The sequence below is a fragment of the Alnus glutinosa genome, chromosome 14 (assembly GCF_958979055.1).
Source record: "Alnus glutinosa chromosome 14, dhAlnGlut1.1, whole genome shotgun sequence".
Classification (NCBI taxonomy): domain Eukaryota; kingdom Viridiplantae; phylum Streptophyta; class Magnoliopsida; order Fagales; family Betulaceae; genus Alnus; species Alnus glutinosa.
The window spans coordinates 23,793,776-23,805,169 of NC_084899.1; the positions used below are offsets into that span (position 1 = coordinate 23,793,776).

General features: G+C 35.0%; 1 protein-coding gene across 4 annotated transcripts; it reads right to left on the reverse strand.

The window, feature by feature from the left end:
- Nucleotides 1-441: 441 nt before the first annotated feature.
- LOC133856510 (glutathione gamma-glutamylcysteinyltransferase 1-like) lies at nucleotides 442-7,088 on the reverse strand. Of its 4 annotated transcripts, none has more exons than XM_062291558.1 (8): nucleotides 6,989-7,088; nucleotides 4,085-4,241; nucleotides 3,672-3,910; nucleotides 3,205-3,368; nucleotides 2,061-2,112; nucleotides 1,718-1,945; nucleotides 1,086-1,595; nucleotides 442-782 (listed from the first exon to the last, which is right to left on the reverse strand). In XM_062291558.1, exons 1-8 carry the CDS (start codon nucleotides 7,079-7,081, stop codon nucleotides 696-698), a joined length of 1,530 nt encoding a protein of 509 aa, XP_062147542.1. In that variant the 5' UTR covers nucleotides 7,082-7,088; the 3' UTR covers nucleotides 442-695. The 4 variants fall into 4 exon arrangements, with proteins under 4 accessions (XP_062147542.1, XP_062147543.1, XP_062147545.1 ...); XM_062291559.1 differs by lacking the exon at nucleotides 6,989-7,088 and adding an exon at nucleotides 4,913-5,068; XM_062291561.1 differs by lacking the exon at nucleotides 6,989-7,088 and adding an exon at nucleotides 4,424-4,447.
- Between the last annotated feature and the right edge of the window lie 4,306 nt (nucleotides 7,089-11,394).

Here is an 11,394-nt window from a genome sequence, read left to right on the forward strand (position 1 = left end):
TGAGGAAAATCCTCTACTAAGGTAGTGGTGAAGTTCCCCATCAACCCACCCGCGGAGATGGCCAAAAAACTAATTGTAATGCGTTAATTTTTTTTTTTTTTTTAATTTTTTTTTTTTTCTATTGATAAGTTGAATAGTTCTTCAGTGGTGATGTGGAAAATTTGTATGCCATTGGATAAATCAAAACAATCTTAGCTCTTGCCACAATTGCAGGGATCCAGAGGTCCAAACAGTCGCCATTAGCATCCTTTTTTTTTTGGGGGGGGGGGGGGGGGGGGGGGAATCTCCAACAATTGCGACAAGCAATTGAGAGAGGTAGATAGACCCCATCAAGGGCCTCTTACAATTGCAGTCGGGTAGGCTACAATCCGATCAAGAGATCGTAGTCAATCCCAATCCACCTTGTATATAGTTGTAATAGCCAACGGATCAAAAATCCGATGATCTAAGAATCATTATCCTAATTTTGCATATAACATTCCTCAAAACAAATACAATTTCCTATCAATTCAGTTGGTATGAAGAACTATTGCCTCTTAACCGCCACATTTCAATGCCGGGAGATTCATGTTGCTTCTCAACAAATATCCTAGAAATGGGTTGTAAATAGCTAACACTCTACGTTCTTATAGTGGGTAAGACAGTGCTCGTTGGTTAGACCTATAATTACAGAGAAAAATGAGGAAAACCGGATGCTAAGAGAGGGGTGCACCAAGATCCACATCAACCTTGTTCTCTTGGCATCTCTTGAGAAGGTAGAGCTGGCGTCTTAAGTGCAAAACCTGCCGTACCAAAAGATGAGAAACCTTTGAAATTAGAGTACAATACAGGGTAAAATAAGCAGCAGAAAACTAATTAGGGCACTGCAACATGTTGAAAAATCAAGTAATCGTCTGTCTCTCAACAAAACGTTTGCAGTATTTCTAGGTGTTGATCTCATGCATAATTTCTTGACTTGTATATGGCAAGAAATCCAGATCAGCTCCAAGATGCAACAAGCATGAATAACACTTTGAAGTTTGAACAACCACAAATTCCACATAAAAGTGCCAAACCATCACAACAGAAGCGAGACTTTTAATTACCTCTTCTTGAAGCAAGGTGGGAAGATTTTCGGTCAAAACAAGGATGGAAATTTCCTGCAGAAGCTTCTCATTCTTTATACCAGACCATGTTTCTGGAGGCAATGCCAGTAAAAGTGCCGTCAGAACATCATTACTAGCTGGATGTATCCCACTGTAATTGCTTGAGGCAGAGCAACAGCAACCGAGTTTCGTACGGGATGAAGGAACCAGCACATCAACCCCATGCTCTCTCTTTCCATTTACTACTGTCCCAGAAACTACTGTAACAGGCTTGTCACCATTAGCTTTCAAGCATTTTATGCATGTTTCCTGACAGCAATACTTGTCTGAGGAGCCAGATCTCCCAGCCAAAATTTCTGCCCCTAGGCAACAAACTCTTGCAGCGATGTCAGGAAAATCATCCTGATGACTTAAAGGCAGCAAGTTCCGGCAGCATGAATTTGTTGAAGATAAAAATGCAGCTACATGTTTAAAGAGGCCAGTCTCCTGCACCTGTTTTAATACCTCTTCCTGCAATAACAAATCTTGTGTTTAACACCTCTTCAGAGGAAAGTAAATAAACTGCATAATTGATATCTGATCATCAAAGGAAAAAGAGAAATGTGTAAATGGACTTGGAACTTCTATAACACCTTGACAGCAACCCTGGCTTTCTCCTCTGGGCTCAAACTTTGATCACCATCCTCTCGTCTCCGAACCTCTGCAACCCACTTGATGAACTCCCCAAAATTTGATGGGAGTGATGTGAAAATAACAGAGAGAACTTTTTGAATATCTGTCGCATCCACTGACTTTAAGAGAAGAGAAACATCATGCATGAGGTATTTTGCAATACCGACCCAACTCTCATTTTTACAGCTCTGCAAAGAAGTTCCCGGATGATATATATGTTCATATATATAACAACTGACAATCAGGTGGATGAGTGAGACAAACTCATAAACAATTAAAACTCTATCCTGAAGTTTGTCATACCAGGGTATAAAGCAGTCCTGGCTCCCTGTGAGGCCTAGATATCAGCATGAACCTGATAAAAGTATAAAACTTCAGACCCCAATACATGATTGACATGGAATGCACCTTGAGAGTTAACAAAGTCAATGGAAAAGCAACAATGAAAGAAGATTACAGCATGCAAAAGCAACGATTAATTTGAGTACTAGTCAAGGCTTTTTTTATTGGATTCCTGGATCAATGAAATCAAAAGCAGATTTACAAACAAAGCAGCACTTGTGTTTGTTGAAGATGCATGGAAGAATTAGCTGAATCTCTATATGTAGGCTTTTAAGCTGGGGTTTCTGCTATCTGTGTCTGGATATTCTTGGTTTCTTCCCCTTGCCTTAAGATGAATTCCTTTCTCCTACTATAATCTCCTTTCATTCATTTTGATACAAAACTAAGGTAGAGCTCACCTTTGAAAATCGGCTTTCATGGGGAGGGTGTCTAACAACTTATATACACATAGCTAAGATTGCACTTAAGCCATATGGGACACTTAGGATCGTAACACATTTGTTATCCAAAAGAAATTGATAAAAGCTAAAAAAGAAAAGAAAAGAATAATCCAGGGAAAATAATGTCTAGTGACCGAGGGAGGCGGAAAGAGACAACACATCTAGTTGTATTGTGTTGCCTGAGAACTTCATATACTGAATCAATCAAACTCTTGACACTATTATTTTAACATCAAGAAGAAATAAGGAAATTACCAACTATCATAGAGAGCCCAGATATATATATATATATATATATATTCCTTCAAATTAAAGATAATATTAACATTTCAGTGCTTTAACAAAAATGGATTCATTTTTTATCCAGAATAAGGGCTCCCCAAGTCAGTGGCATATATCTATTGACAATGGTTTCACAAAACTTTTAATTGAGTAGTCAGCTGCTCCGCTATAAAACCGAAATGTCATCAGCTAATTGCAACCCTGACTAACCACTTTGATGATTATTGATCATGTATTGAACAGAGGTAAGAAAGTCCATCAATGCAGTTTCTCCAGGAAAAGAAATACTCAAGAAATTAATTTCTTGTAACATATATATCTGATATCATTGTGTTTAGGTGATATAATAAATTTGACTAAAGAAAACATACATGAAAGCCTACCCTCTCTGTTGTCCAGTTGTTTCATCAACATAACCCATTGCTTCCCAAAGGAGTGTGAGAGGAACCCAATGAGGAGGATATTTAAATCGTGCAACGTCCAATATAAGCGCCATGTCCCTTCCAGCATGATAACCGCCAATAGGTGAAAAATGACCAGTTCCTGTCTGCCAACAATTTTTATGGATATTTTCATCAATTGTTTTACATGTAAAATAGTGTCTCAAAATTGGTACTATTATTCAGCTACTTCAGATACTGAATCGTCAACAAAAAATCTCATAATTCTTGTTTATGATACCACAAATTTCAAAATGGTAAACAATATATCACAATGCTCATGCAAAATACAGGTCAACAATGCATGATCAAACTCACAATTTAAGAATTTGTTATTAACAAAAAAACAGGCACTCAGATATAGAGAGAATAAGATGATGAATAGAATCAAAAGAGGTTGCATTGCTCACCTGCTGGAGAGCTGATCTATCATATGATGAGATCACATGACAGTCATCAGAAATGGAACATTTCATGACATATTTACGGAATTCATCGATGGTGCTTTGATTTGCACGAAACGCTTCAACTTTTGCTCCAGCACAGTGCGCCAAACATACGAGCTTCCCAAATGAGATGCCTGTAGCTTTGACCTTTTCTAAAGGTTCACAGCAGTCTAGCATAGATTCATCGAACCATCTCCAAGGCCCTGTTAGATACAGTAACAAAAACGTACTAAACGGTGGTTATTAGCATCATATTAACTAAATATTAAGCATAAACATTCAGGCCCCTTAGAAACAAACTCCGTATAATAACTAACTGCTGGCCCAAACAATTGGAACGTTAAAATTCTATTAGATGTGAATAACTTGGATCTTACCCTTCCACTTTCTTCCAGGATCAATCGCAAGGGCATTCAATGCCATGGACAGGCTGGCCAGTCCACAATATGCAGGCTCTGATTGCGTCTGAAAATAAGAAATCAACCTATAAAAACCTTCCATTGTCCCACTCTGGATGGCCTCAATGAAAAGTTTCTGCAATCACAAAAAAAAAAAAAAAAAACAAAACACACACACGGGGTTAGTTGGCTGGTACAAACCAAAAAATGACTACTCTAAATATCTCAGAATACATACAGTTATATACTGACATTGTCACCAATAACAAAAATTGTTCATCTTCTGGCAAAACCCAAAATCTAAAACAAGAAAATTACCCATTAAAAAACACCCAGAAACTCAAACAGCCATAGATAGGATAAACCCACAATACAATCACTTCATACACTTACTTTACTTCTAAATACACATTGAGGGTCATCCAATAATCTCAAACTAGCACAATTCAAAAAATTAAAACTTCACCCAGAAAGCTATTAGAATATAAACTACAACAAAAGCAAATTGATACGATTATTATATTTATCCACACAACACCCACATCTATATTATTAAACTCAGAGAGAAAGTGGACCATCGTCCCCACATTGCTTTGTATATAAAAAAGAACGTTAATCTCTTTTCTTTTCTTTTCATTTTTAGCAATTAATTTAAGGCAGAAATCCGAAACGCACCACCACAACATCACACGCAAATAAACAGCGTAAACCCAGAAAACCCATTAGCTTGTTATCATCGAAATCATCAACATTTTGTTTAAAAAAAAGTGAATTTCAGGAACTGCAGAGGAGCGAATCGTAACTGACCTTGCCTTCATGGGAAGCGAAATCGAATGCTGGAGGAGAAGGGAGTACTCGTCGGTACAACCCCGCCATAGCCATTTAGTTGTTTCTTTTCTTCGATTACGCTATTTTCCTCTATATGTGATAGGGATTTGGAAAATCGAGCTTTTTACTGTAGAGCTAGAACGCCGTGAGAGCGTAAAGTAACGGTTTCTAAAGCGCGAAAGCTCCAGAGTCAACCGTCAACGTCGAGGAGGGGATGAAATTGTCATTTGGGAGAAAGGGAGGGTGCAACTTGGTAACATCATGGTCCGACGGAAATTCCTTTTATTCATTTTACGGTTAAAATTTAAAATTGATGTATTTAACGGCATAAATTATTTTATATTTTTTAAATTTTTTAAAAAACGTATAATTGTGCTAACATTAATTTCATATATACACGATTAGACGTGCAAATTTTAAATCTTGACTATAAAATTGATACTCTAAATAAATTCCCTTTTTGTGTCGGTTGAAAGAGAAAACAATTGACAATTACGGTAGCCGAGGCTAAGGCACCGACATCATTGAGCACGTTGTTAGAGAAACGGGACCTAAATTAATTTTATGGGACCCACTTATCCCAACAAATGGTAAGCTGTCAAATATCTATTCGGGCATATTAAATTTCATATGGACTCTCTCTCACAATCCGAGTAACAAAATTGTTCAGAAAAAATGCTTGCCGCTACTAAAACAAAATGAAATCTAAGCCGTAAATCCTATTCCAAGCCGAAGCATCAAGGATAAATATGGAAAAGGCAATCTCAATAATATTAATATGGTATCGTTATTACTACGAGAATCTTAATTTAGATATACTAATTTTAAGGAATTCTTTATATTTTTGGTTTGTCTAATATGTCAAATATATATTTTGTTAAACCGGATATATAAGTAGAAAAATCTAATATTTAACCTAGCGGGTACAAGATTTCTTAAGGAAGCAAAAATATAATTTAATTTCTTGAATTTAAATAAAATTAAAGAAAAGCAAACTAGAGTGTCTATAAGTAATATTAATGAATGTTAAGGCGTAGTTGGCCAATAAGTAAAACAATGTCATATGGACATGGAAAAAGTATTAGTTGCATATGGGGTTACATGCAGACGGATATTAATTGTTCGTGTTCGCTATTTGTTCATGCGAATACAGTTAGCAAAAATCACTATCCATGTATATATGTGGATAGCGGTTTTAGGGTATGCAAATGTGGTTAATATATAATATATTTTATAACTATATTTAAAAAATCCACCAAAACATATATGTTGTTTTGGTAGTTAATACCAAACTAACATAATTTTTTATTTGGTATATGTTATGTTTATATTAGTTTTGTTAGTTTGTGTTGCATTTTCGTGTAACACTTGAAAAACAAAAACAAAAATAATGCGAAATCAATATATTTTCAAAAGATAATGGCTTTAAAAAAGAAGAAGAAGAAGAATTAAAACAAGTATAAAATACTAAAAATCATCTTAAATTATTTTTAAAATCATTTAAAATAGGTCCTCAGATAGGCCCAAAAATTAAGCTTATTACTTAATATTCGGATAGTGAATAATAATCGTACTTATTAAACACGCGGATGCAGTTACTAAAAATATAATGCGGATATGTAAAAGTGATATATGCATATGCATGCACTATCACTTAAGAAAGATCGGTCACAGTTGAAATTTTTTAAAATTGCTTATAAAGTATAGTCTCACATTAAAAATAATAATAATTAAAAAAAAAAATTGTGAAACTTAATCTCCATGAGTCGATGAATATAAACTACATTGTTTCCGTGGCTTTGAGTGCTTTGTTAAGCCATATAGATATATGGTATACATGTTAGAAGCAGCAGGCAGATAAGTATAGCACAATTTGAAGAACACATGCAATTAAACACAAACGAATTGAAGAATGTATGCATATATGCACCTTCTTTTGTTGAACATAAATGTAAAACTAACCAAATTAACTAGCTCCTCGATGATTTTAGTGTTGGGCGAAATTGATATGAAAGATTAAGAAGGAAAAAAAGTGGAGTTTTAGCAACTAATTACCTTGCTTTCGGGGGAAGTAAAATCTATAGCAGGAGGAGAAGGAAGGGAACGTCTGTAAAACCCAGCCTCCTCATCATCATCAACTGCCATCATCTTTTCTCTTGTTTCATCCTTTTCCATTGATCATATATAAAAGCAGAGAGAAAGATCAGGGAAAAGAAAACAAGATTTTGTTAAAGATTTTGAGTTCAATTGCAAGCAACATATGTGTTTGGTTCATCACTAACAAGAAGAAGAAGAAGAAGAAAATTCTGTGTCTGTCACTCTCTAATCCGAATAATCAAAGCAAAGATGAGAGGAGGACCAAATTAAGTTGACGAGAGAGTGCACACCGAAAGAGACAGAAAAAACTACGTCGTCGTAGTTACTTTGACTAGGGTTTTTAAGGTTTGCTGATTAATTCGCGTGACCTAATGATCACAGTAATTAACGATCTCCTTTGAATTGAATAGAGCATGGCCGCTAAGCCCCCACGCAAATCAGCTGTTTCAAATAGGAAATATATATATATATATATATATATATATATATATATATATATATATATATATATATATATATATGGAATATCTTGCTAGATTACAGTCAACATATATATATATGGTGGGAATCCAATAGTCAATTTTGAAAATATAAGTGCAATACAGTAATCTGCAACGTCGACGGAATCATACAAAATAAATAATGTTCCGTTTGTTTTGGTGTAAAATAGTTTCTGTTGTAAAATAGTTTTGGGGAAGTCATTTTTCAGAAAAATATTTTCCGTCGAAATCATTTTTCGGTGTTTGGCGCGTACGGAAAATTACAAATATTTTTTATATTTAAATTTAATCATATTAATTAAAAAAATAAATTTTATTCACAAAATAAAAAATGTTAATATAAAAATATTTTTTTAATATTTGGCAAATACAAATTCTGGCAAAGTTGCTGGATTCCGGCAGAAAACTGCCGGATCTTGGCCAATTGACTGGAAACCGGCCGTCTTGGCCGGGATCTCGCCGTTCTGGGAGGATCCCGACCGGAGATTCGGCCGGATCTGGCCAGATGCCGGGAGTCCGGCCGTTCTGGCTAGATCCGGGTTGGGATCCGACCAGATTACCAGAGACCCGGCCGCTCCGGCTAGTCTGGCCGAAATCTGGCATGGTATCTCCGGAATTCGGCGATGTCTGCCGGATTTCACCTGATTCCGGCCTAATTTGTCAGATTCCAGCACCGACTGGAGTCGGAATCTGGCTTGTCGAAATCCGACAATATTCAACTGCTTGAATGTAAAGGTCGACTGCGTTGTTTAAAAAAGAGTTGACTGTATCTACCATCTACAGAAAATGATTTACGCTTTAAAAGCGTAAATCATTTTCTGAAATTTATTAAGCATTTTTGGTCAAACAGAAATCATTTTCCGATTAACCATTATTTTCGTCCCCTACCAAACACCGAAAAATACCGAAATCATTTGACGCCGAAACAAACAGAGTATAAATGTAAATAAATTACTTTTAAGAATGGGAATTAAGGATATATAATGGTGGGGGCCGGGGGGAGGCATGCAACCCAAGTCCCTATCTGCTTTCAAAGGGCCGAAAGAAAAGTCTTAATTAAGCCCAATAGCAACCCTACTTAGAAGGTCCACTAAGGTGATTTGGCTGATCTAACTTTATTTGCCTCTCTTTGAAGTTTGAAGGTCCATTAAATGTCATTGATACATTTAATAAATTGGTCTATAACCTACCCCATCAAGTCATTTGACAAAATTGAGGGGATGCAGTAGAGGTAACAATTCGGGTTCATGGCCGGGTTTGTATCATATCGGTTTTTGGGTATGGGTATACAATAATATGGATTTTTAATTATTCAAGTTGTAGGGGTTAATTACAGTATAAGCAGATTAACACAAATTTGACCCATTTATTAAAATGTCGAATCAGTTCAACTTAGTTTGATCCAAATCCAAATCTTTTAATTTTATAAATAATTACTATATAGGTTTAAAAGATTCGGGAAGGATGGCTATGCAAGTTGCAATAAAGGAGTATGCTATAATCACTTTTGGGCCTTGTTTTTTTTGTATGCAAGGCCTGAGGTGGGGTCCGATGCCCATGTGGGCCATGTCACCATTGATTGGCCAATTTGGCCCAAAAGCAACTTTTGGTGGGAAAGAAAGAATTTTGTGTGCGTCGGTGCATGAAAACATCCCCATCGCATTTTACGGCGGTTTGGTGGGGAGCACGATTAATGCGGGGGACGCCTACTTGTCTACTTCCATACTTCCATCTCTCACCCTTTACCACTTTTATTGGTGGCCCAGGTTCTTGACATCCATGTCAAGGCTCAGTAAGCCCGTATCTTTGGAAACATTGCCTCCGCGTACTTTTATTCATAAGTTTTAATGCTTTTTTATATTATGGGTTGCCCAGCCCTAATTAATGTAATTTTTTCTTAACGTATCTATATTAAAAAAAAAAAAAAATTTGATACAATATCATACGATTTTCTTGTTAAATCATATCAAAAATTTTAAAATACTCTTCATTTTTTTTAGAAAAAAAAAAAAATTGCTAGAATTTATGTACGTGTTGGTTAGAATTTAACGGAATTTGTAAAAATACCTATGCCTGAATCTTTGAAAAGTTTTATAATTTTTTTTTTCAAAAAAAAAAAATTAACACGGGTATTTTGAAAATTTTGATAAAATTTAATAAAAAATCTTAACGGATAACCTTTAATCGAGACTTTTTAAAAAATTGATACTCTAAATTAATAAGGCTCATGGCTGGTCAAAATAAAAAATAAGGCTCCTGGCCCGAAAACATTGCTGAAAATTTAATGATTTACACAGAGATTGTTAAAAATTTAATGATATATTATTTGTTTGAACCTTCGGTTGGACATTAATTTTATTCTTAATTATATATTTAGTGTTAAGTTTTACCTATTAAAAGATAGTTTTACCTGTTAACGGCTTCCTTCTTCTTCCACATGAACACCAAGTGGATGAAAGAAAAACAGCATAACTTTCAAACCCGCCACAGCCAAAGACTAGGACGTGAAAACATAGGGGAAACACGGAGCCAAGAAGCCAAAATGCAGTTTTGAATATTCTCCCTGGCGGATGTTCCGATGCCCAAACAACCCACAACACCATGACGAAAACGATTTCACTCAAGACCGTGAAAACATTCATCTTAGAACAAAAACGAACTACGAAAACAGAACACTATATCCCAATTCCAAAGCAGGACAAGACAAAATAGGTCCCTAAGAGAAGAAAAACCCTACTAATTTCTAAAAACACAAACAAGAAACACCATGGGAGAAGGGAAGCAAGGTGTGCTTCCCTCCTCAACAAACCAAAAACTTTTTCTCTTCGCCCACTCTCGGAAAAAAAAAATTGCTACGGAGTAACTCTCAAAATTTATATACATATAAAAAGGAGTAAATGCCCCAAAAAGAAATAAATTAATGGACTGAAATAACACAAGGCAAACCAGAGCATGCCACGTGGAATTATTAGGCTGCATTATTAAAAAAAAATATACTAACAAATTACGAATGGCATAGTATATTCATATAGAAACATGATATGTTAAGTTAGAGTTCGTTTGGGTTTGCAATTTTATAAAGAGCGATTTAAAATTACGATTTTAAAATGTGCGATTTGAAAAAATTGATTTTTAAAAACGCAGTTAAGCGTTTGGTAAAATCACAGTTTAGCATTTAAAATCGCAAATTAACCTTTAAAATTTTGCGTTTTCAACAAAGCACAATTTTACATGCGATTTGAAAAAGCAAATTTTCTGCGTTTTTAAATCGCAATTTTAAAAACGCAGTTCCCAAACGATTTATATTCTGCGATTTAGTTTAAAATCGCATTTATTGTCTATGAAATCGTAATCTCAAATGCCAAGAATACAAAACAAGGTATTTCTTAATTCTTTTTTTATAAGCAACGCCCATATTAATTGAGAAAAAAAATTTCTCATCTTATCGGTGTTGGAATTTCATTAATGCGAAGCCAAAAATAAATGAGTTTAGTCCAACAATGTGAATAATAATGAAATTGCTAAAGTGGTTCTTATAGTCGGAGATTGTGACAAATAATTCATTTAGGTCTCGTTTGGTTCGCGAAATGGGTATTTCATTAGAAAAAATAATTATTATTATTGAGAACGAGGAAGAATAGAATGGAATAATTATTTCAATTTCTTAATTTGGTGACAACGCATATACCACAATTGGAATTGACCCAAAATTACTAAAAAACCTACATAATTTCTTATTTTTCAAAAAAACTCAAATCTTAAAATAATAATAATAATAATAATAATAATAAATGTTGGACCTTAGATCTGTGGGTGACTGGTTGACTACAGATCTAATCGAAATTCTTGTTCTTGTTCTTTTAT